At 44.3% G+C, this 26,485-nt stretch overlaps 1 protein-coding gene across 7 annotated transcripts in view; it reads right to left on the reverse strand.

The window, feature by feature from the left end:
* The window catches only part of LOC146178643 (muscle calcium channel subunit alpha-1-like), a 240,850-nt gene that overhangs the window by 52,130 nt on the left and 162,235 nt on the right, over nucleotides 1–26,485 (reverse strand). For 6 of the 7 annotated variants that reach the window (XM_084578446.1, XM_084578443.1, XM_084578441.1 and 3 more), the window contains exons 23-31: nucleotides 25,896–26,002; nucleotides 22,320–22,407; nucleotides 20,126–20,233; nucleotides 18,603–18,655; nucleotides 17,157–17,303; nucleotides 15,572–15,773; nucleotides 12,245–12,403; nucleotides 10,860–10,970; nucleotides 8,517–8,600 (exon numbers count right to left, since the gene is read on the reverse strand). In XM_084578446.1, coding sequence (XP_084434572.1) covers nucleotides 8,517–8,600; nucleotides 10,860–10,970; nucleotides 12,245–12,403; nucleotides 15,572–15,773; nucleotides 17,157–17,303; nucleotides 18,603–18,655; nucleotides 20,126–20,233; nucleotides 22,320–22,407; nucleotides 25,896–26,002 — 1,059 coding nt within the window. The remainder of the gene's footprint in view (nucleotides 1–8,516; nucleotides 8,601–10,859; nucleotides 10,971–12,244; nucleotides 12,404–15,571; nucleotides 15,774–17,156; nucleotides 17,304–18,602; nucleotides 18,656–20,125; nucleotides 20,234–22,319; nucleotides 22,408–25,895; nucleotides 26,003–26,485) is intronic. The other variant, XM_084578444.1, reaches the window with a different exon arrangement.

Here is a 26,485-nt window from a genome sequence, read left to right on the forward strand (position 1 = left end):
CCCAGTGACTAATAAATGAAAAATCGAAATCTTTAATTACGATTTCATCTTATTGCTAACTTGGCCATCATAAGTACACCAAGGTGCGTAGACGCGCACAGGCAACAAAACATTAGAACGCGCCCTGAGGTTGTTTGCAAGCTGTGACAGATAATCCTGCAAACCTACGATTAATAATTTAAAAATGCACTATTAAATAGGCATAGAAAAATTGAATATGCTTGTCCCCAGCTGCTCTGAGGCGCAGCTTATCCATAACCAGCCATTTTTTCTAAAAAACAAAGAAAACTCTAGCAAATTATGATGCAAAATAAGAACAAATTTCCACGTTATTTCTTTCTTCTCTGGACGCTGATATTTAATACGAAAGAAAGGCTGCTCAAATAGCTTATATTTTCACAAATATATAAATTAATACCATTTTATGGCTCTTATATGCAAAGCTGCATTCAAACGTTTGCGATGTACACGTCCTGGTCTTTCGAAAACCCATAATCTACATGTCGTTCTACCGGTCACAATTCGCACATTTACCTCACCCGCTTATAATAGCTAACACAAATGCCGAACAACTACTTGCCGAACAAAGTGTTACGCAAGTACCGTCCAGCTAAAATTCATCCCGGCCACTCGGGCGCAGGGACGCCTTTGTGTGGCTACAACTGCGCGGGGGAAGGGGTGACTTTAGTTACACGCACAGCGACGTTGGCAAAGCACACACACAGAGGTGGTAGCTCGAAGCGTGTTTTGCATGCTGCGGATGAGGAAGCAGAGAAAGACCTGATGAGCCACGCAAACCATTGATGACATTAACAATCAACAAATCCTTTAATGCGTGAGTATAGCTTGAACGACGAACTGTTGCAGTTTCAGCATGGTTAAGCGGTTAACGGTGGTGAACTATCAGCTGTCAGCATAAGATTAATTTGAATCTTGCTTTTACATTTATTAAAAATATTTGTTCCGGGTCTTTCTCCAGATTATACTACTGAATGCTGATGGTTATACGAAATAATGCAGTAGTTAGCCTTCAATGTGGCCACGGTCTGCGTACACATTTATAGAGAAGCAGCTTAAGTCGAGAACCAAAAAACTGCCATTTGCCCGGAAGAGCTTGCCAGATTATCTTTATTAGATAGGGTAAATCAAATCGCGAAGCAAAATTAGAAGCAAATTAGGAATCCAGCCTTCGGTGCGATGCTTATGCAGTTATGGTCCCTTTGCTCTAGCGGAATTTCTACCAAGGGGTATTTTTAGTCAGGAACTTGCAAGCTGTCAGAAGCTTTGTCTCAATACACTGCAATCAGCGCCGCGAACTAATACTCGAATGCGACACCTTACAGTCATAAGCATCCTCTGAACAACATATTTTCATATGTACTTCATTAATTTGCGCTGCGATTATGATCTAGTTAGCCTGCCTAGGTTCGCCTTATTTGTGTATTTCCGTAGGAGTCGTTTTTAAGCGCTTCTTCTTCTTCAGAGGTTCACAAGGTTAGATTATTGTTAGTTATTCTAAAGTATTCAGGGTAATCGATGGAAGTGGAGCAGACCTTCATTCAAATGTGAATATCCAGTGTGTATTAGAGCATTGTCTTCAAAGAAAACCTATACACGCCTTTTCGAAACTTCGCAGTTGAAGAAATATAATCCTTGCTCAGGGCTGGGACACAGAACTGCCATTTATATGACCTAGTCTTGTTTGGTTTGGTTTGGATTATGGGGTTTGACGTTCTAAAGCGACTCAGGCTATGAGGGACGCCGTAGTGGAGGACTCCGGAAATTTCGACCACCTGGAATTCTGTAACGTGCACTGACATTACACAGCACACAGGCGTCTTTCTTTCAGCCTCCATTGAAAAGCTGCCGCCGAGGTCGGGATTCGATCCCGCGTTCTTGAGAACAGTAGTCGAGTGCAGTTACCACTGCGCCTCCCGGCAGAGCATATGGCCTAGTCTCATCAGGGGAGCTAGCAAAAGATAAGTTGATGGTCAATTGACCGACAACCGGAGCGGCAACAGAGTCTGCCCAATCTATTTAGGGTATTCTAACAAAAGGAATAAGGAATAGTTATTCTAAACAATAAATGGCAAATAACATAACAATTTTTCATTAGAGCTAAGTCAGCATTTACGCATTATTCATTACCGATGACCGATCGCCATCTGCTATACTTCGCCTCACAAAACTATTTGCAGCACTGCGAAAACAAGGACGGCCTGGGCCAATCAGGGTGACGCATACAACATGACCGTGTTTCTAGAAGCCTGTCGACAATGGTGTTAGTAATAGGAACACAATCACGAGGTGAGCGCCATCCTGTATGGCGCAGATCGCAGTCTTCCTGGTTGACGTATTTGATGAAACGACTGCTCCGAAGCGTTGCTGGTCCTCGGTGCGAGTTCCAGGCCAGGAGGCATTTCTGTTCAACTAGGAAGTTTCTACCAAGGCGTAGCCGCGTCCATACGGCGTCGCTGGGACCCATGCTAATCCATTATTAGGCCCTGAACTTAACCATATACCAGCAGGCTTGTTTCCGCTGCCGAAAGTCTTCTTCAAAGGTTGAGCATCAAGGTCGGAGTCTGACTGATTTCATTTCAAAACATTCATCATGTTAGTCATTATAATCAGCAAAATCAATAAATGTTAGTGAAATGCATTAGGAATTAATCCTTAACCAAAGTTGTCAGATAACTAAGCCGATTCCTTAACTAATATCCCATGCCTGAGACATTTCGCACATTAATAAATCATAAATAATTAACACAATAGGTTCAAACGCAAAGGGTTTTGAGTTAGCTCTTTAATTTTTATGCAGTAAGAAGTACGCTGGTGGCACCTTCCTTACGTCATCAAGGTTTCTTAGTTCACATCACACAAGAAATGAAACTTCAATGTCGGCGTCAAATATTTTGCCCCGCCTAACTGGCGCGGTGGCCAAAACTTCCGAATTCCAAAGACAAAGCCAAATTTTTAAACGGCTGTGCTTATTAAAAGCCACAAGGTAGCTATTATTTTTGCCTGAAATTAAATTACTGCCTGACACAAAGTGCGTTGATAGATTACTTACTGTAAAGAGAAATTTAATATTCTTCATCTCATGAGAAGAACTAAATTATTTTCTTTTTTATTGTAGTAACTTTACTATTGCCACTTATGCGACCGAAAAGGAAAGCTACTGAAAAATGTTGCAGTTGTGCTAAGGATGAAAGCGCTATCATAATAATTGCTGCCAAATTCTGCGTTTCTGCCATAAAGGCCCTGCGTTATTTGCCCGGAATAGCCTATATATACATAATTCCTTGCGGGCAGTAAGTTTGCGCTGTCCCTCCAGTAAACAACTTCACATTCAACTGAGAAGGAGCAACAGATCTCAGAAAATTTCGTAAGATCTGGTTGACGAGAAAATTGTCAGCGGCTAGATCGTTGATCAATTTACGCTGGGAAAGTAACGTCGTCTCGATGCTCTGAGCGCCAATCACGATTTAGCTGACTATCTAGGTCGATGAAGCCCAATCCGTGAATTATCCAGAACTTCACGTTGTTTCGTCACTTTTTACGCGCAGTCCTACTGGCCGAATCCGATCGGTTGGCTACAAAGCATCCACACGTTGCACAGAAGGGCGTACAACTTAACCATTAAGAACTTGACTATTGCTGACACTCTCTTAGTCTGCCTTCGACTCTCATGTGTGCGGCTTCTGTGCCCAAAAAAGGTAGTTTTAAAAGACAGTTTTTTTACCTTGAAGATACAATAAAAAAAACCTTCTGGTGCTCTTCGACATAGTGAGTACTTTGCTGATATCTTTAGATAGGACTGGGTGCAGCCGATCTACTCCTAACAAACGTCTGAGTCATTAAAGAGATAATTTTTGGCAAACCATATTGAGCTCTACTGGTTTTAGCCGTTACTTAAAGCGCTGCCAGTGTATCGTAGCTTTTCCACCTAGCTTGGATGCTATGAAAAGCAATATCGCGCATCTACGTTTAACTATCTTTCCATCGGGAGAAGATAAGAGACACTAACTCCGCCGAAAGCGAGGAAACGAGAACGTGGCGTCAAAAATAAAAATTAAAAAAAAAAGAAGCGCGTACGGTTAGAACCTGCAGCACTCGGTTGGGGTGGAAGGAAAGAAAACAAGGAGAACCTACTTGATGAGCACACGGTGTGGTTGCAACTCCACAACGGGGCCGTGCTACGTTAACAGGTCTGGCGACGGTAAGAGAGACCTTACACTTAAAGCACTCCATCTAGAAACCAGACTAATAGACACAAAGAGATGAGGCACACAGCACGCGAGCTCCTACAAAGTCACACTATAAGCAAGCAGTAAGGCTGTTTTCCTAAAGAGAAAAACAAAATACAAAAGGTGCGTCTACTGAAGCGTGCACACTAAGGTCGACCGAAGTCGGCCCTACAGGTGCAAACTAAATGATTGCCAGCGCGTTTTCTAGCAGCTGTAGGGCACGAATTGCAAAAGACTTTTTTTTTCTTCCTTGGCAGCGGCTAATCAATTGAAGCCACTGAGCGCGAAGCAGGCATTGATGCCGGATGCTACGGTAAGATAAACACACGTATATCTGCTCTAGTGACTAAATTAGCCTAATGCGGCACCTCACGAAAGTATTTGTTGATTATTAAACATGAGGCACTGATGATACAAGCGCGCTTTTTTTTTTTCCTTTTTGCCTGACAATGTGACAACAAACAACTGAAGCTAATTAATCCCATTTTCGAGGTAACTTTTGTATAGTCAAAATGATGTTGCTACAGTTAAACCAATTACCATCGGAAACGCCGCCTCATACGACACAACCAGAGAGGCACGCGGTGGACTTTGTGTCGCAAACTCCTCAGTTGTGAACAGACAACGTTTGCCTTTCTGGTATTGACGGAGCGATGTTTATAGTCATGGCCAATTGTAGACCACGGCATTGCTTTCCTGACGGAATGGATATCACCTGCGGCTGGCTCACACAATGTTTTCCTTCTCGTCGCGGTGTTCATAAGATGCGATTGTCTGCCTTCTTAGACGACAAGGAAAGACTATCAACCAGTCAAACCTCAAATGCATCGTTAAATGAGACACGTGCCGAAGCAGAAACAATGAGGCAGTCTTGAGAGCGGTACGATCTTCTTCAAGTTCATTTCAAGTATACCTTACTTTCAACGACGACATCGGCAGCGACCTATTTTTTTTGCACATGACAGCGGACGCCTATTACAAGGCGCAATAGCGGGCAACCATACGAAAGAACTGATAATGTGTCAGTGTAGAGCCGACGGTACAAAGAAAAAACACGTGAAGTCGTTTTCTGCAGTAGTGCGCCCGATGGGAAAAGCGCGTTTTTTTCTTCTCGAAAATACACGTTTGAGGCCTTTCGCTGATCAGAAAATGTTGTCAGTATGAAAGGTGGCTGACCATCCGCCAGCTTTTTCCTTTAACGTAAACGCGCGGCTGGATATGACTGCTCAGGGGGAGTCCATCGCTGATAACAGGAAGATTTTATCCACTGCGGATTCAAGTAAACTAAAATGCCTCATTTCCTCGAAGAAAGATGATCTAAGCAGCTCTTTAAAAATGTATAGTCCACTCTCCGCTCTGCTCCCCCTCAGAGGCTGCTTCTGCTGTAGTTACGGGCAAACATAGCGAAGTTTATAAGGTTAAAGCGATACATGTCTGCTGCCTTTGCCACGAGTTGCTCCGATGGACCCGCTCGGGGAGTTTGGATGCTGTTCGCATCGACATCGTGAGAAACGAGGTGATTAATAAACGTTTTCTGATTACCGTTCTATCAAAACTCCCGTTACTGTGTTCAACGTAGCAGCCATCGCCTGTAACGAGTGACCGCAAACCAGACCTCCATAATGCAATGCTCCTTCGAACCAGACTCTCTAGTATAGTGAGCGGATATCACTAAACAGCACCGCAATATTGGAGTGTAATCACTGGGTCTACTCTGGACCACCAGAAACACAGAATACGAAAGTTGTATAAACGTAGGATCACACGTGTGTGTTCAAGCTTTTGCTGCATTAATTGCTTTGACTGGAAGTTGATACCAAAGACTCTTCTTTTCGGAGCGGTCGCATGTAAACGCTGGACTGCAGTTTCCGTGAACAGCGCCTAACAAGAACAGGAAAACTTCGTGAAGAGCGGAGTTGGCAACATTTTCGCTCAGTTAGTTTCTCTCATATGAATGACATACCAGAACCGGGTAGAGTCCACTGGTATAATAAAATCACGCCATTCGCTGCAAAGCAAGTCCCTCACGTAACAAGCAGGTATTAGACGATTCTTAAAGGTTACCTAAAGCGAGTCTGGACTGACCTTAGCCTTCCTTTAGCGCTCCTTAAAAGAGGGCATTGTCTTTCGTGCCGTAAGCAGGCGGAGCCTCCATAAGCTCAAAGTGCCGTGCCGCATCGGTTTAGTACCTCCAGCATCTTGTCACAGCGAAACGTCTCTGCTGACACCTTGGTTGTACACTGCGTTTTGTAATGTGGCAAGGTATCCGCAGGGCCCCAGAGAGCGAAATACTGGCGGCCCGGACCAATCGCCTCGCTTGCAGAAATGGTCTTGCGACAGGTCGTTTCAGCGAAGGAGAGCTGGTGCCAGCGTCAGCTGTCGACTGCAGGCACACGCCACCCGCAACAAGAGCGCAGAGCAACCGCGGTCATCGCGATTGCGCAGCAAGCTCTACACCGAGCTCAGCCAGTATGTGTGCGAAAGCCCTAAACACAACTAAAGCTTTCAGCATAGCAGCAACACTGACAATACAAAGGGTGGTTACAGCTTCATCCTACATATAAAGCAAGGTACCAGCACAGTAATGCTATGTCAGGCAACTAGAGCAGTTCAGCAACGACTTTGCGCAATATAAATATAAATCTCGATAGTCTGTTTTCTACTCGCAGTTTTAATGCTTAATGATTTAATGTCAGCTCTAAACGGATCGGACTCCCAAACGTCCTGAGTGAATTTATGGTTATAATATAAAGCTCTGGATACATACCCGCTAAAAACAATGCTTGAGGAAAGCAAAGTTTGAGTGTGCATCCCCTTCACGTATACCGCCGGAGTAAAGCTCGAATTTTTCTCACTTCGAAATTCGGTCGCCACGAAACACGCATAAGTGAGCGCACATGCCATGATCAGATTTTTCCTGGCATCAAAATTACGACTTCTGTGATTGCAATAAACGCGCGTGATAGTGCAGACTCCACGAACATCCGTTCCAGGTCCCTGACTAAATAGGAGCCATTTTCCCAGCTAATTCTATTAGAATTCTGTGGCTGTTGCCAGGAAACCAACATTTACCTAGAAAGGATGCTCACGACAAATCAGAGTTGGTATTTATCGATCAGGATAACACGTCTTGCCGATAAAGAAAAAAACAACTAAGCTCACTGAAAGCAAGAGAAGCGAAATCTGGACATGTTAGTATGCACCTATAGAAATAACGCAAGAAACATGGGATGAAAGATGAGAGGAGCGGAAAACACAAAACAAAGTCTGGTTTTCAACGTTCCTATCTTTTTGTTCTGCGTCTTTCTTTGATTGCTACTCATTCTAGCATAATCCAATGACCGCCTCATAATGCAATGGCTTCTTCAAAATTCGACTTTGCTGAAAAGCGTTTCCCTTATTTTTCAGTTGAATCATGTTCCCACTGAAAAAAAAAAAAAAAGCGGAGTTATTATGAGACCAAGAATGTCGGAAAAAACTCAGGTGCAGTCACCCATGATTGTTTCCGCGGGCAAACTAGTGGGATGTTGAAACAGCGGTCGTAGTGGAGGGAACACCTAAGACAAGCCTAGACGGCTACTCTATTCCCGAAGGTGACCGTTAGTAGTGGAGCCCTCCTCAGTTTTACGCTTCAGCCAAGTGTTAAAAAAGTTACTTTTTAAACCAGACAACTTTTTCTGCGATTAATGTATATTCTCTTCCTCAACAGCTGTCTTCACCAAGTTGACCGTTGACACTTCTGTATACTTCCGCCCCCTCCCCCGCTCACCTACGTAGTACTATAACTTAATAAACCCCTTTGAGGGTTAATAAATAACCACGATGATAATGATGATGGTCAACGTAGTCAGAAAGAGGTGAGACAGAATCGATTCTTGGAAGAAACAAATATATGGGGCCCTTAGTGGCATTTTAAAAGTCGCGAAAGGAATGCTGCGCCCTCGAGATGAATAACGATCGGCTGCCGTTCGACGAGCGCTTCCGAGGAGTCGGCGACATTCAAAGTGCCGCGGCTTGTCCAGTGTGAGGGATCGAGACGATCGGTCGTTCTTTGGAAATTCCTGCCCTGCTGGCAATCTGTCTGCGCTCTAAGAAATCCCGCTACTTGTAGTAGTTTTCGGGGCCAGTGGGAAAAAGGCGGGTGGAACACACGCACACGTTGAGAGAGTGACATAGAGAAAGAGAGAGAGAGAGCGAATGATGCGCTGCTTAGCAACAGGGCCACACGGGGATTTCCTAGAGGGCAGATTGGAGCCGAAGATCGCTCACGTTTACTTCGGAGTAGAATATGTCGATGAAGCTGCCCAGCACGATGATGAAGTCGAACACGTTCCACGCGTCGCCGAAGTAGTTCTGCACAGCAAAAGGAGAGAGAGGGAAGAATGGCTAAAGACCTGTGATTTGAAAGCAGCAAGCTCGTTGTATAAATTATTAAACAATTTATTCTTGACATTTAGGCAAAAAAGTACCGAACTTTATCTCCATTTCTACCTGGCAGGGTAGCTCAGGGGACCACTTGTTCTATGTGCGGAGTCGGTGAAATGCTTGCAGGCCAGCGGGTTCGGTTTTGATCGATGTAGCAGGGTCGTCACATAACTCGATTCCGAAGCTTAAAATTTTTGTGGAGGTAAGAAAACTGCCGTTCTCACATCTGAGAACTTTACTAGCTTCAGTGGCATTTTATGTGCCGGTCTACCAGCTGAAAAGCGGACAATGTGGCTTGAACCGTCTGACCTAGCCTACACATGAACAATGCGGCTGCCAGTAATACTGCGGCGCCAAAAAACTATTTAAATTAAGAACTAATGAGGAAATGTAAGTAAGAGATCTAACTCTGCTATGGTGCCAGAATTCGGCGCAAATTTTGACTCCTGCAGAAATAAAAGGTGCTGTGTAGTTCGCCTCTATAATCCTCGTAGAGAGAGTACAGGAACTTGATTGTGACGTAAGCTACAATTACAGTTTTTGCTCAAAGTGAATGTATACCATGCTCATGGTTTGTACATCGCTGTGAAGTTCGCTAGTGTTTGACTGGTTTGGAAGCTATTGCAAGCTCATTTCCTTTATGTCTTCCAATGTGACGTGCTGTGAAATTGCCGCATTTTGACATCACTATGCGCGTTATGTGCTCGCGAAGTGCAAGGCTCCAAAGCTGTTATTTTGTCTTCTTGGCGCTGGATGAAAGAGGCGAAATATGTGCATTATACGGATGGCATAAAACAGCGGAATAAACGCATTAAAAAGAAAATGAAGGTGACGGAAGAAGAGGAGACAATGACGAGCACTGAACTTCCAACTAAAACTGATTACTGGACTAGTTGGTGCATAGTCACATAAAGGAAAGGTTAATAGCGCATTTAAGCACGCGCAAATAGGCTATTCATTGGGGAAGAAAAAGGAGGCCGTGCTGACGCCAGCTATCGCCAATCGACCCAGAGGGCAGAAAGCCATTGTCTCATTATTGGAGTGTGTTGACAATGTACTGGTCCTATGAAGGTAGTCCAGACATTTCCAACACTGCGCTAATGTTGGGCATATGGTTTTTTTGCAACCTCATGTAGAGACCTTCCGTTTACAAAAGTTGTCATGTCATACTATGTTTATGTTCTTAATGAGAGTAAATCTTTAAATTGAATGAACAGGCCTTGCAGGCCAAACAGTGTTCTGCGAGGAAATACTTCAACATAACTTGAAATCCTTCAACATAACTTGAAATTTTTGGAGAAATTACGGGAAAGAGTTTCTGAACGCAATTTCTTCACATGTTGTGTAACTGCACGGTAACAGTCAATTCATACGCATTCCCTTCCATTACAGGCTAGTAATTTTCTGACATTTGATTTTAAGAATGCATCCCATTAGGCTACTAAGGCAGTCTCAATTGCTCTTTTAGAGATTAGGGCACAGTTTACAAGCATTTAGATTGCAATCTTAGGCGACGTTTTGTCTGTTAATTTGTTCATAAGAGACAGTTTAGCAGCTTCCTAACACTTATTCTCAAACACGTGACCCACTGTTCGAGTATGAGAATACAACTACTCTATGCAATCAAAGGAAAATTTTAAAAGAATTTTCGCTACTAGTCGCAAATTTAGGCCATTCCAGTCAAGATCGGGAAGGTGCTATTTTGCACCATCATTGAGTTGTCTAAACAACTGAAAAATAATTCAGAAGGCTAAACTTATATTTGCCTCAATGCGCATTTGTACACATCTTCATGTCTACCCTTGCATCTGTCAAATAAAGATGTTGCCTGTTTGCAAATACCTCTTCGACAACAGGTACATAAGGTTTATAATTAAAGTTATTGGAAGTTCAGCACTCATTCTTGTCCCACCTTCATTCATCATCCTCTCATTTTGCATTGCTGCCTTTTCCTTAGACATGTATCAACATGTCTAATTCGCCGAAGTGATTATTTAACTGCTCCATTATGGCTGCAATATTCTGCAAGGCAAGATACTTGTGCCGGTGGTGTTCCTATCCAGTACACCATAGTAGTCTCGAATGATAGGTTCGTTGAAAAAATCGGCTATATGTGGCGCTCCTCAGGCAGTGCTGTGGAAGGTGCAGCACAAAGCGAGTCGCGCACCCTCACTAACTAGGTCTTACCTTGAACCTGAAGGCCACAATTTTCAGCACGAATTCGAGGGCAAAAACGGCGGTGAAAATCATGTTCATAACATCCAGGGCGTACGTGTAGGATTCGGGTTGGCCGTGGAACTAGAAAAAGAAAGAAATAAAAACACATTTTTGACATTGTGAAATTGACTTTAAGCAACAGCTGCCTTCAATTTTGCCAGAGGAGCGATGCAAATTAACGATAATATTAGGTTTAGGGTTTAGCGTACCATAGCAACTCAGGCTGTGAATACCTGCACTGAAGGTTTCCAGAAAAAGTTTGAGTAGTTGTGGATCATTATCGTGAACACATATTTCACAGTACACGAGTGCCTTTCTCCTCGCCTCCATCGAAACGCGCCCGCCGTGGTCGGTATTGAACCTGGGTCGTTCGGCTTAGTAGCCAAACGCCCTAACAAACCACTCAGCTGCCGTATGAGGGCTTATCACTTCCGTAATATCTTTGTAACACTATAGTGCTATTGCATATATATACCAGAAAGAACCCTATAGTTTACAACATGTATGTTTATGAGACAGACGCTGCAATCATTGAGTCATAAATCAATAAGTGGCAGGTAGAAAGCATGATCACTGACACACAAACTGTTATCTAATAACGGAGTAATTACTTACTGACATCCACCAAGCGCAGCCGTACGGCTACAAAGGAAAGCTATACAGCTTTCTCATAGAAGACTGTCCTGATCCGGGGATCAAACCCATGACCACCGCCCTTCTGAGGCAATCGCTCTGGCAACCGAGCTAATCAGGACGGGGTTCGACCCTCGGATCCGGACGAATTTTTGATTCACTACGAAGTTTCTGAGAAAGCTGTATAGCTTTCCTTTGTAGCCATATGGCTGCGCTTGGATGAATCTTAGTAACTAATTACTCCATTATTACAAATCTACTCCAACTTGGGGGATTCCTATAAATATCCACTAAACTGATATCTTGCCACAGAAATAAGAAATGCAGTAGAGAAGACATTTTTATTTACATTCCTAGTGAAAACCTAGAACGCGTTACCGCCTGTAATCCCATTGGCATACTTACTTAGTGATAAGTAAAATACCCTAGGCAATTCGAATGAAGACATCTAAGGAGCACTTAAAACCCTTTCAACAATCATTGATATACTCCCCGTTTTTTTAAGGAATACAACTACGCTACACATTTCGATAGGCTCACCTGTGTGCCATACTCTCTAAGCTCTTAATCTGATTCCACACACGTGTCAAAAGAGTTCCAGTTATAAGTGGAACTTCCACTTATATAAGTGGAACTTTCACTCCTAACTGGAACATTTTAACGCGTATTTGGAACCAACATAAAAGGGTCGCGACGCAAGAAGACGCATGAGGGGCACTCACCTTCATGGCAAGGGTGAGAGTGTTGGTCATTATGAGCACGAAGAGGGCGTACTCGAAATACTGAGACGTGACGAACCACCACATCTTGTACTGGAATCGGGCCTTGGGGATGTAGCGCCGCACGGGCTTCGCCTTCAGCGCGAACTCGATACAATTCCGCTGCGAAAAGAGAGGTCGATGTCACTGCCGCACAAGAGTTAACGCGTCGCTCGGCATTTCGGTTCAAAAGAATTACCCTGCCCAAAACCCGAGACGGCAACACAGCCAATTCACCAATTTTCCAACGCGAAACACCAATGGTCGCACGCTGTTTTCATGCATGCAGAAAATATCATACTCGATGCCACAATAATGTCCCCATACATGCGAATTGCAAAATCGACATGGCAGAATGACCTATGCGCATGGCCTATGGTATCGTGCAACCATTTTCTGATTTTAAGGTGCACTACCTGTAGGATATTTAGGATATATGTAGTTATATTACCCACTCGTACAAATTGTCTCTACATGGAAATGGCTCAAGACGTTCTGCTAAGCTTACACTATCAAAAATTATATATCTACTACGTTCCCTAGCTGGTATTGAAGAGCACTCTGTGAAGATGCTAAGCTTTCTCTAAAGGAAAAGTTAAGTGCAAAACATCTTTCACAAAAAGCTGTTGACTCGCTCTGCACAGAAATCTGTATATGGAAGTCCCAAACGAAGTCGGACCAAGCCACTCGAAGCAAGAAGCCAAGCTAGCAAAATCCCACAAACGCCGACCAGTGTTGCTATGTTGGCGGTTTTCCCGCTAGAATTAGCGGGTTTTATAACGTTTACAAGGGGAAAAGTCGTTTTGCGGGAGGCAGGATTTTTATTGCTTGCTCTCCTGCTGGCTTTTTGTGCGTGTTTGTTTGGGTGGTCCTACCACTTTAATCAAGAAGAGTGTAACTTTTTGAAAATTCAATTTATTTCTGCAAAATAACGCCGCAGAGAGTGCGCGACGTTGCTGTGATGTCAAAGTGGCGAATATTCGAACAAGCCTAAACCACACCTTGAATTGATTTATGAAGCATTTTTAATGCAATCGTTGAGTCTGGTACTGCCGGGCATGCGGTTCTGAAAACTGGGACCTGTCAATCATGAGCAGAATATGCCGAATTGAAGGAAATATTGGCTGCAGTACCGTAAATTTCGAGACTGGCTCCTGGTGGTTCCAAATGCAAACGAACGCTATCTCTGTAGATAGAGTTGTCAGTGTCAGTTATGGCGACAACGGTGCCTTTTCGACCAGACAAGCCACACTATGGCGTAAAAAAATGTTAAACCAATACAACTGCGCACCCATACAAGGATATAAGCCTTTCGACTCTAACTGTACTAAATGCAAGTTCATTGGGAACTCTGGAGACGTTTGCATGCACGTCTACGCGTTGTTTTTTTTTCCTTTAAGCGCCGATAAACGAAACGTTATCAATGAAAAATCGTTCATTTTCCACCTTTTGCCTTCAGCTCAACGTCCGCGGTCAGAAAACGAAAGAAAGAAAACGCATGGGGATGCTTAAATCATTCTAAGAGTGCAATGTGACTGCATAAAATCAACGTTGCTGGTACAAGTTTCCGTCCTTGTTGCACCGCAAGTGCGGTTTGCTTTTTCCTGTTTTTTTTCTTCACTTAGTGGGTTTTGGACTGAACCGAGCGACTTCTCTTTGTTTTGCCAGTGTTTGTCCCAGGCAGCATTATTTGCTAAATTCATTATGATCATTCCAACAAAAAATAAAACAACATTATGCGGGACACATAAGCTCCACCTTTAAGGGTATCATGCGATAGCGTAGGATACCAGCCCACATATAAAGCTCGACTGTAACCAAGCCGTATGAATGTACCTGTGTTGTCTAGAAGTAGCAAGAGTGCAACGCCACTGGCAGGCTGGTTGTGATATCGCCCTCCAATATGAAAGGAGAGACCCGAGTTGGCAGCTCCTGCCAAAAGTAATATCAGGAATCTCTACGTCCAAATAGTGTTTGGCGATGTCATCTGCCAGCTACTGCTTGCAGCTCATGCTTTTTCGCTAACCCGCATTTTCGGTGAAAGGCGCCTTTGCGGAAGCTAGTCATTCCTATCACTTGCTAATCTTCGCGAACAAGAATACTTTTACCTCCTTCGCCACCCGCTGCCATGAAGAATTTCTTTCACATGGACACAATATGGCACCTAACACATTTTTTCCCCTAGAACTACCAGTGAGTGGAAATCCTTGCCTGTGCACATTTTCGCAGCTAACGACATTGTCGAATAATTGGAGCATCAATTCGTGTGTTGCTCAGATCGTACTCATTATCAATTTTTGACTTGTATGTAATTGCTTTACAGAGATATGCTTTCTTATGTGTATTCATATTTTTGTCACAGATTCCCCTCCTGCCTAGACCAGTATATGCATGGTCTGCAGGATTCTCAAGTAAATAAATAAAAATAAAAATAAACGACTTCGCAAAGCAGAGAATCTAGAAAATGTCACTGTGAAAAACAGGTATGCCGCAGTTGTACTTGTAAAAAGCGCTAGTTTAAAGTTCGCGCTGCTTTCTTTTTTATTTTATAGGCTTGTTTATATTTTCTGCAGTGTAATTTAGAATAAAAAATTTCAACCAAAGTCGCCCTGTCTCTATTGCCGGGGTGATAGGAGCTAGCAGCTGCTCTTGTGTAAGTTTTTCCTCTCCCTCCTACCTCTCTTTGAAAATTGTTGCTCTTTGCTGAATAAATAAGATATTTTGATTGATTGATTCACTGAAACGGGGATCTCTTTAACACATCTGCACAGAAACACAAACAGCCACAGAGCTTGCCCCCCCCCCCCCCCCCCCTGTCTGATATGCTAAGTGATCAGCGCATCTACAAACACGGCCATGCCTCGCGGATTCGCGACTTCGTATAATCCGCCGACCAATCAGCGGTCGGCTATATGACGCGATTTTGCGACACCCGAAACTTTCGGCGTAAGGCAAGCACAACAAGAAAACGTAGGCTAGAAGACGTGTGCGACCTGTGTTGTACTTCTCCCTGTCGTCCTCGTTCTTCGCACTGTTTACATCATGAATCCGGTACAACTGGCCCACCTTTTCCCTTTACTGCACACACATGCTACAGACGATAAGCCCGTAAACGATTATGATTGTTATCCCTTCCTGAGTGGATTATGTAATGGGTGCGGACATTGCACTCTTCAACACTCCAACAATTGAGCTAATTAAGAAAGCCATAGTGAGGAAACTACGGTATACGCTATGCGACGCAGAATCAACAGTGCTCTTCTGATCAGCCCCGAAGCACTGTACGCTCACCTGGTTCTTGTCGAGCTCGCAGTTCTTGTACTCTTGCTCGCCCTCATTCTGAAACGTGACAATCACGAAGCCGACGAAGATGTTCACCATAAAGAATGCGATGATGATGATGTATACGATGAAGAACACTGCCACCAAGGGCCGGTAGTTGTACAGCGGGCCATGATCTTCCTGGTTCGAATCGATGGCCACATACAGAAGGCTGAAAAAGCACCCGGAAAGATGAGTTCGAAGATCATAAATGACCATCTCTACACACTTCGACTGCACTTGGCATTAATGTCATTGAAGCCAAAAACTCGTTGCACTGTCTCGGTATGCTGTTCAGTGCCATCTACAAATTAAAGCCTAGTAACATACAAACGAGAATATATGAGATATTTGTGAAGACTCGTTTTGGGCTTACAGCAATCATATTAGCAACAAAATAGGCGAGTAAACATCCGCTTCGAAGCGGCGCCCGCAATTTGTCAACTCAAGTTATCTACACTTCGCAAACACAGAGCACCTTCATGATGTGTGCCTGCAGATCATCCGGGCGACTTGTACACAAGTATCCCTATGATTAAGCTCCAACTCAGACAGTCCATACCATGGGACACATTTTTTACTGGTCAGATACAACATGAAGTGCTTTTGTGCATCAATAGAACTTTCCCTGCAGGTTGGCTATGGGCCAGCTTGTGCAGCGTTGCCCGCATCAAGGCAATGGTCTTCCTTGTGCAACGGGGGCTTTCACGGGATCTCAAAAGGTTACACTATACGCATTTGCATTGTGTTCTTGAACCCAGCCTGTCTCGCATTCTTTGTCCTGGATGTATCTTGCATAGGTATCCGGTTTGCACCAAAGAGAGAGAGAGAACGTTTATTCGTTGGCCTTAGTTTTGGTTCTTGTCTCAAATCGAACAGTCGGAGCATACATTGCCCAACAGATAGACAATATGGTCAACGATATTTTGCGAAGTGTTCGGTGTCTTCTACTCTCCTGGATATAGAGACGGTCCGCAGTCATCGGCCAAGTGCAGTGCACTTAAACGACCAGCGATATCGAGGTATAGCGCCAGCCGCCGCTTCCGCTTCTTCTGCATGCTGGCTTCACACGAAATAGGTTAAGAGCATAGTGCGCTTGTCCTGCTCCTCAAAAGCTTGCTCGACCTTGTTCGCTATTCTGAAGAATAGATGGGTTTCATAATAAAAAGCATGTCATGCACTTTGTGAAGTGCTGCAAAAAGGTCGTTCGAGAAATTTTGTTGACCTGCAGGAAGACCACAAAGGTTCTTACAGTGATAGCCTTTTTTAGCCATTTCAATCGCGACATATTTTGGTCACATGACGTCGGACAACCTACCGCGTAATAGTTGTACTGTCCTGTCACATGCTAGCCACCTGTCATAGGTATAGGCGCCATCTTCGTTTTTAATGATGAATGCAACATCGACGGCGGGTTCTACCGGTTCCTTAAGGCGCCGCGTCTAAATAGTAGAGAAATGCCTCGTCACTCTAGTGAAATGCGAGTTTTTGCTTATGGGACACCTTTCATGGCGTAAACATGGCAGTCCTTAATGAGCAGCTGAGGAATACTCACTCGGGCCATCCTTCGAAGGTAGATACGGTGAAGAGGGTCAGCATGGCTTTGAGGACGTCGTCAAAATGAAAGTTGTTCTGTTCCCACACCCGGCTCTCCTCGGACGGTCGCGTAATGTCGCCTTCGGAGTATACGATGTACTTTCCCCTGCGTAAAAGAGTGCCCGGCATTTTGGCGACTGTTGTTACATTGAGTTGGAGCTGATAACGCTAACGTAGTCGTTTCTGTGAACAACCTAGGCTAGCGACACTTTCGGACAAGTCACCATGCCGCGTCAGAAGCTTGTTCAATGCGTGAATGGGAATCATTCATGAATTAACAAAAATAAAGACATCTAAATGAACCAAATCCGAATTCGCGTCTTCTATGCGACCACCTCAACAAGACTGCCCCAACACAATAGCTGAAGAATGGTATCGTACGGTACGGTGTGATACGGTACGGTAAGGTATCATAGGGTACGGTTGGTACTGTAGAACACATGGTATGGTATGGTTTGGTAGCGAACGTGGGTTTAACATCCCGAAGCGACTCACGCTAGAAGGACAGCATAGTTGAAGGCTGTGAAGTATTTTATGCACCTAGAGTTTCTTAACTGATTTGACATTGTACAGCACACTGGCGTCTTTTGCGTGTCTCTTGTATCGAAGTGAAAGCACCGTGTCCGAGTTCCAACCCCGGTACTGAGACGCTGAACACCCGACGCAAACCCACTGAGCCACCATCGCGGCAGGTAATACAGAATAAATGCAAAATGAAGCTGTATAGTTTTTCTCAAACAAATACAGTCGTCAGTATAGTGTAACTGAAATGAAAAAAAAAAAAATATTCTAACTGTCATGCCGCCTAGCTCTTTGCTGTGCACTTTAAGATTTGCCACAAAGTTTAGCTTTTCTTCCTGTAGATGTAGTGGAATGTATGAGAATGACTGCCATATGAGAGGTGGCCCTGTCCAGTTCGAACTTGGAGGCCCAGCGTGCCCTGTTCCAGAGAGCTCGGGCAGCAGCGGTGGCCAATGACGTCCGGGAATAGGGTCTTGCCAACCAGCACTATAACCAGACGCACCTCCTTCCCAAATCATTTAAGTATCAATAAATGTTTTCTCCTCTTCCTCCTCCTCCACTTAGCTCTCCGCTGTGCACGTCTGCACGCAACAGTGTTCGGCCACGACACCTCTCAGCCAGAAGCAATGATGGCAAGTTTTCGCTCGCAGAGCTGACAAGGCCAATGGAGGATTTGCTCTGCAGTGGAGCATTCAAAGCTGTCACGTTGACCGTTTCTATCCTTGGCCTAAGGGTTGCATATTTCTTCGGGCTCCAATGCAGTGCTAGTGACAGCTAATGCCTGCAACATTTAATTACGTCTACCGAAAACCTTGCGACCTGATTGCTGCACAACTAATGACTAATGAGAAAACATGAGAGAACTTATGCTAGAAATACCCACCGGCATTCTGCCTGTGTCAGCTTAGACCGGTCGGTACATCTGAAGAACTTTCCCTGGAAAAAGAGAAAAGGCATTAGAATACTACTTCCACCATGTTGAGAAAAATGCTTATTTTTTTTAAGCACTGAATTCGGTGACTGCCTTGTTGGTAAGACCGCTGCAAAGAACATTTTGTGATGCTTTGGGCAGGAAGGTATCGAAATAGATACTCTTAATCTGGTTCCACATATGCAATAGAAAGTTCCAGTTACAAGTGGAAATTCCACTTATATAAATGGGAGTTCCACTTTTAACTAACTTTTTGACCCCTGTGTGGAACCAGATTAAGTGTGTAGACAAGCACAATGTGGAAAGAGGGGAGGGGTAAGGGAGGGAGGTATAATCACATGGATATTTGCAAAATATTGGGAAAAAAACTGCGCAGGAGCGACATAATTGCCAAGGCTTCCATACTTTGACTTCTACAGCAGACACTTAATCTTTGAACACTACTAGTACTAGAGGGCTTTGGCACCTTAGCAAAGCTTTGTCAGCGTAATCAGAAATTTAAAGCTTGCCAAAAGCCATGTTCCTGTTTTATAATATCCGCCATTTTATTCCCGAACTGATGAAGGCTTTTCGTTTAAATACTGCCCTACACTATGCAACTCACTGAAGCCAGCCAGGTAGGAAGCAAAAGCAAAAAAAAAAAAAAAAGAAGTACAATGGAAGTCAAAGTCCGCGACTGATTTTATTTAGGAAGCACTGAAGTATAATAAGGATGTCTCGCAAGAACTGATGGCGGCTCAACTGGGTAAGCCTAGATATGCGCAGTGAAATCTACCAAACGGATTGTTCGTTTAGTCCGAATCGAACGTTCCCGTCGTCGATGCATTGGCTGGAAAACATATGGTGTGATCCACAATTCGGCGCGTCTTTTCGGTATATTCCGAATATTCTTGCTCCATTTGACCGTCTTCTTTTTCCTTTATTCTGTGGCTCGAAGCAACTAGTTGCCGTGGTTACGGCGCATGCGCAGTAGCAACAAGCAACACTCACCCGAAATGCGCCACTGACTAGACTATAGTACAGCTTCGCTACAAAATTGCATGCTCACAGAAAAATGCGCGAGCTCCTCTATCTGATCTATAGGATATAAGAGGAATGAGCAGGCAGGCGCAATGCTGCGTGCACGAGGTCTTTCCTGCCATGCGCTGCCACCACATGGAAAAGAAAACTCGCCCCAAAAGATCCGAAATCCTTTCAATAAACAGGCGATTGCTGGGCAAGTTGGCAAACTTTTTTTAATCGCCAGCAATTCGCTCGCCTGGTACCCGCAAACAAAAATAGAGCTGCAGGAATTGCACGTTAACTGAAGATGCTGTTGAACAAGTAAATTTCTGAGTTTTCGCAAAAAGGCATACCCTAGTATCAAAAGGCAACCAACCAGTTTTATTACCACCGTTCGCAGCCGTAAGCGTAACAACGTGTTGTTAGGAGTTGGAACTGGTGGAGGTGCTTGCCGGGACTGTGGAAGCTATTACCTTAAAGAGCTGGACGCCGATGACGGCGAACATGAAGTTGAGCAGGAACGTCACCAACATGATGTTGCCGATCGTCTTCACGGCCACGATGACACATTGTACTACGTGCTGCAAGTCGGAAAGAAAACGAAGGTGTCAGACGTGACGGTGACTGTCCAAGTAGGGTGCTCGTCAGCGAAAGCATGCTCTTTCGATGCTTAGCTTAAGTTGTCGGCAGGAATGCAAAACATCATCCCAGGAGTAAAAGAAAAACGTCTTATGCTCACATTGTGGTTGCGTTAGCCGAAATATATCACGCCCAATTATTTCAGCATTGAAAATACAACAGAGCCTTTATATGAAGAACGTGAACTTCTAAACCGCAGTACATATTCTAACGTTTTAGCGTTAATACTGAGGAAATCACAGTTTGCCTTGCAATACTTCGCTTTATAAGCTGCAGCCCGGAAAAGCGACCTGCCCCACACCGGATGATGCGCACATGATCATGTTCCTGCCACATTCTTACAGCGTGGTCGACACGATCGTAGGAATTAAATCACGAAGAGCATTCCATGCTGATTATCTCAGGTCTCCCTAACCTTCCGCAGTGCTGCAAACGGCTTGTAACACGGACTATAGAGAGGAAACTGTATTTCGACGACGTTTATAGATCCTACAACGTATGCACTCCTATCTATGCTCTGCGGGTAATACCCGTCGTCACTTATGCGCAGTGCAAAATTCGTCCAACTAGCAATTACTTCGCAAAAAGAAAAGAAAGAAGTATTTTAAGCACGGAAATAAATCGGCCCCTTGCAGGTCTCTATTCTCACCGGTCTTTGCGGTGTTCAACACTGTCAAATGAGTGCCGAAAAAGTGGATGTGCAAATAACTGCACTAGTGCACCTTCACTTGCGACAAGGAAAAAAGCCCGTGCTATAGCCCGGCATAACGCAGAAGCTCAAGTAAAGCTCTTAGCAACGTGTTGTAATGCAGAGTTCAATCCTAACTAAGTAAAAGTATGGTAAGATTTTAAAATGACAAAAAGAAAGGGAAGAGAGAATTGAATATGGCTTTCTCAACAATAAACCCGAATTGTGCAGCGTGTGACTGTTACCCATCGTAGACAAACCTATTCAATTTTCGCCTTGCACTACTGGAAATAAAAAAACATCTTCCACATGTATGAAAAAGTGTCTGCAGTTCGTCTTTTAGCCAGGCGTGCTGATTCTGGAGTGCAATGCTCACAGATGATGATAAAATTAGCATGAGGTTTTCTATCTAACGCAGGTGCGACGGTAACCTTACGCGCATTCTGGTCGGGCTATGTTCACATTCCGAAAAAACGACCACAAAATATGACCATTAAATATGTTTTTCAAAATATTTCCGCCGAGATCATATTTTTTTATATTTAATAGTGCTCTGTACATTCCGCTCATTCACAAAGAGGCTGCACGAAGAGGTGGCGAAAAAAATGATGAAATTAAACGTTCGCGCGTCAAATATTTATTAACTTTTGTTCCGATCATTACCATAACCTAGAGTCACTTTCCTGCCTACCAACCCAATCCGACGCCTTTATTGTTGGATCTGATTATTTTCATTAAGCCATATATGCTCAAACTTCGCCAGTTAAAAAGAAAAAAAAAACTTCGACTTTTTATATAGAATCTTTAACCTCAGAATTCAGAACAGAGTTTTGACTGAACGAAATATTTTTCTCAAAACCAACCTTAGCGCCGTCCTGCCATTTAGAATACTAGGCATATCTGCTGCCTCTTATTTGCGGTTGAGCATTTCACATGCACTCCAACGTCAAGCTCTACACACACAATAATTTTATGGCGGAATACGCGACCTTCTTTCCCTATTTTCAAGGAATTCTAATGTAACCGATGGGGTCCAATCTGCTGAGTGCTCTGAGAAAAGTCTGACGACTCTTTCCGATCGCACACGAGTCGACGCTTTGAAGTTAAAATTCGAGTTTCTTGAGCATACAACAACGGAATTTAAGATATACACGGCAGATCTGCAAATGTTTGTACATTAAACATTTACAGCCACGTATCGAACAATCTGCATTCAAGATGAAGGCATGCCTGAAACTTAATCATTCATGCCCTTAACTTTCTCTGTTTGCTTATAAGGTGCCACCTGTTTGTTTGTTTTTCGATACCTTGTCAATTCGTACAGACGATCACTCTCTCACCTTGAGACCCTTAGCCCGGTTGATGGCCCTCAGTGGACGAAGTACACGACAGACTCGGAGGATTTTTACTACAGAGATGGTCCCATCTCTGAAATTAAAAAACAGGAAATCCACAAACGATCAATGAGGTTCATACGCCATATACGCTTTAGCGTTAGTCTTCAATGGCACGCTACATGAAAATGTTACTGTTTATGAAAGTAATACGAAAATGAGTTGAAGCGCCAGATCATGACAGCAGCACAGGCTCTTCATAAGTGTATCAACGCGGCCGCCAAGCACAGCTTTCCCCTCTGCCTGGTCGCCGCCTCTACTCTTTACCCTCGTCCATTGCCTACTTCTCCTCCTGGTTGCTGTTTTCCTTCTCTTCAGACTACAGCTGTGACGCTGAAGCCGAAGAGCCAAACCATGCCTGTATTTTTTCTCAAGTGAAGCGTCTAAAAGCACCCCACAAAAGTACATACAAATTCGGCGATGTCACGTGGCCGCATAATTGGGCTTCACATACCCGTCAACCAATCAGCGCTCAGATACGCCCCGTGACCCCGTGACATCATCATAGCAGCGGTGCTATACTAGCAGGCTTCCTTCAATCTGACCAAAATATTCATGCATACCGTACATGAGAAGCCAGTATATAGGAATACGCAACTACCCTTAACAAACCGAGCTAACTATGTGCACCCCAGCAACTTTGCCTGCATCACAAAACTCCCATGGTCACTAAAATACAAAGGTATATGATGTTCGCTGAGTGGCTGCGTATCCATTCGAGAGAAGAGTTACCCTAATTAGATGGTGACATGACGGACAAGACGGAAGTGGTGCAAATTTGCCGCTGTGGTTAATTTAAGCTCCATGAAAATAGACATGAAAATTACTACACAGGAGCGCATAATCCAAATAATTTCAGTGACCCTTTACTCTGTAATGTAAATATGACCGGATAATTTGAAGCGCCAGCTAGACCAACCCAGATGATTTGAAGAACCATGCGGGAATGCACGATCCAAATTTCCCGAAAAAAAAAAAATGAAGCGACGCCACAAAACAATGGCGATGCATATTATCCTGCAGCCCCCAGCCCCAGAGATCCCAGCACGTTCACGCACTCCGACGCACGCTCGCGCGCACACACAACACGCACAACGCACAACGCACAACGCACAACACACACACACACACACACACACACACACACACACACACACACACACACACACACACACACACACACACACACACACACACACACACACACACACACACACACACACACACACACACACACACACACACACACACACACACACACACACACACACGCACACACCACACACACACACACACGCGCACGCACACACACACGCACGCATACACGCACACACACACACACGCGCACACACACACGCACGCACGCGCGCACACACACACGCGCACACGCATGCACACACACACGCGCATACGCGCGCGCACAAACACACACACACGCGCGCACACACACACGCGCGCACACACACACACAATCACTATAATGTGGCTAGTAGACCACCGAAGCTAGTGCCTGCGAACGAGTAGAACACTTTACTTCAATGCAACTATAGATTATCTCGGCACTTCCCCAAGGCAAGGCCGAATTGGAGGCATCAATGCACGCACGTTCGCACATCTCTGTCACGGCTGTTGCAAAGGCAGCGCCGAAACCCCACTCAGAGCTTAGTGAAACATGACAGACCAAAAGGGCACTTCCATAGGGCCTCAGCGGTCGAGCTCTCAGCGCACGTAGCTGCGGGGGCCGAAGCACACCAGCCTTACAGATGGCCATCTCAATTCATCACCAAACCGCTTGGTTAAAAATTTCACTTTCGGTTTCGTTTTCCGCTTGCATCGCGTAATTTCACACAGGTACTTGCACTGAGCTGCCGTTTAGTTCTTGTAAAGTCACTAGAACTGCTAAAATTCCGCAACAGCCGGAGCCGCGCCGCCATGGCCGCTTTTTCTTTCTGATAGATAGACGACGCTACACCCTATGAATCGGAAAGCGCTCCAGCATGCTATCTAGCCGTTACTACTAATGTACTTTGTACTTATAATGATGCCCTGGTTCTGGTAACCGAATAACCTTTAGTGCCAAATAACCAGCATCCCCTTAAAAATTTCACGGCGCCGTAATTCAGGATCGGCAAATCTCTCTGCCCACGCTGCGAAAGTCTGGGATATGCAAGTATATGGTGAGCCAATGCTGTAAAATATGCTTTAACTAACCAGGTACTATGTCAAGACCGCACGCGCCCGCAAGGAGTGGGAGTGAGGGTTTACAGGCGAGTGCCGATGCTCGCGGAACCACTGGGTTCTGCGGAACCCAGTATGAGAGCCAATCTGGCATAGACAAAATGCATGAAAGAGAAACGTTTTGGCGCCGGCGAAAGCTAAGAGGACATTCCTGGCCGGCCGTCAGCCCGCGAAGACCATGATTCCCCCTCATCTCGTTCGAAGCAGAGGGCAACCGGAAATTGAAAACGGTTTTCGAGACTAAACATCTACTTATGATGATTGCTCACGATCCGATGGGACCACATAGATTTGCTGTTTATTAAGAATCACGACTTCCTTCTGCAAGATTGCTCCTGATATGACCATTCGTCTACCGATTACTACTGATTTAGTTGTTGTAATGAATAACGCAAAAATACTTAGCTCAAAGCAACATCGTATATTTCCACATAAAGGAAACTCTATGCACGGATAAAAATACCAGAAACTGAACGAAAACTACGCTTTAGTCGAATATCTAAAAATTCAAAACTGCAAAATTTACATCCTACGTATGCATCATAGGTGGTTTTTTTATTTCCACATATTAGCGTCATACATTTTCAATAAGCTAACCCCTCGCTTTCTAGCTCCAAGGTCAGGTGTGCGTCACTGTTCCTTCCGTGTTTCATAGCCATATCCTGGAGGGCCCATATCTACAAGTCTTCACATTACAGGAATACTTATTAACCCTAACTATGAAAGAGTCCGCGAATTCTAAATATAATAAAATATGTACCTCTCTACGAATATGTATACCCCATATGCGTATAGAAATGACTAAAATGAGTACAGGGTCAATCACACTTAACGGGAATACGGCTCCGCGTAGCTGCGCATGCGCAGAGCATCACTGCGCTATAAGTCAGATGTACATTCACTTAAAATAGTTGAAGTCACGAAGCACCATTTCGAGGTCCCCATAATCGTGCGCCCATCTGCATTGATTCGTGACGGGGTTACGTGCATTGACTCAAAGCATGTGCGTGGTCACGTGGAGCCATGTTCACGCTAAGTATGATTGACCCTGTACATATTCAATACCTATACGTCCTCTAATATACTGACAGCCAGTAGGAGTCTCTCTCTCTCTCTGAGCATGATAGCTATCATGATGAGCATGATAGCTACTGCTACCGCCCCGTTTCAAAGGGGACGCTCCTATATTCCATCCATCCATCCATCCTTCGAAAGCATACGCACTACAAATCCTGCCAATGCAGCGCTCTGTGCTGCGGCAGGTTATGATAGCGGTGCACTGACCCGAAGCCGAATGAGATGAGCGACACGCAGACGACGAGGACATCGAGGAGGTTGAAGTAACTCCTGCAGAAGGACCCTTTGTGCAGAATCACACCGTACGCTATCACCTGGAAAAGGGAGGACCGAGAAGCAGAAAGCGCCCATCAGAGTTGACACGCTGAATCGGGGCAAATGTTATCGCGTACATCATGCCTATAACATGGCGTTCACTACACCGCTCTCAACGAACACAAAGAGGAAATATAAATGGTATGCGACCAAAAGCTCAATTTGCAATTTGCATGGCACAGAAGGAGCAGGACCGATATAAAACAACTGCTGACCTCAGCGGAAGGAAAAAAAAAAAAAAAAGAAGCTGCTGACAGTTACTATTAGCGTTAACTATTCTTTTGCTAAAACCAGTAGTGGAACTGTTCTTCTGTTTTACTATGTCGTGGGCCATAACAATGAATATTTTCTTCAGTAAGCATGATTCGAATTCGTCCGCGGAAAAAGTTGGAGCATAGCTCCCAAATTATGAATAAACGAATTACATTTCATGAAACATATAATGACATAGTATATGAAATATAAGTGTTATACATTAACGA

The sequence above is a fragment of the Amblyomma maculatum genome, chromosome 9 (assembly GCF_055883805.1).
Source record: "Amblyomma maculatum isolate TAMU_Amacu chromosome 9, ASM5588380v1, whole genome shotgun sequence".
Lineage (NCBI taxonomy): Eukaryota > Metazoa > Arthropoda > Arachnida > Ixodida > Ixodidae > Amblyomma > Amblyomma maculatum.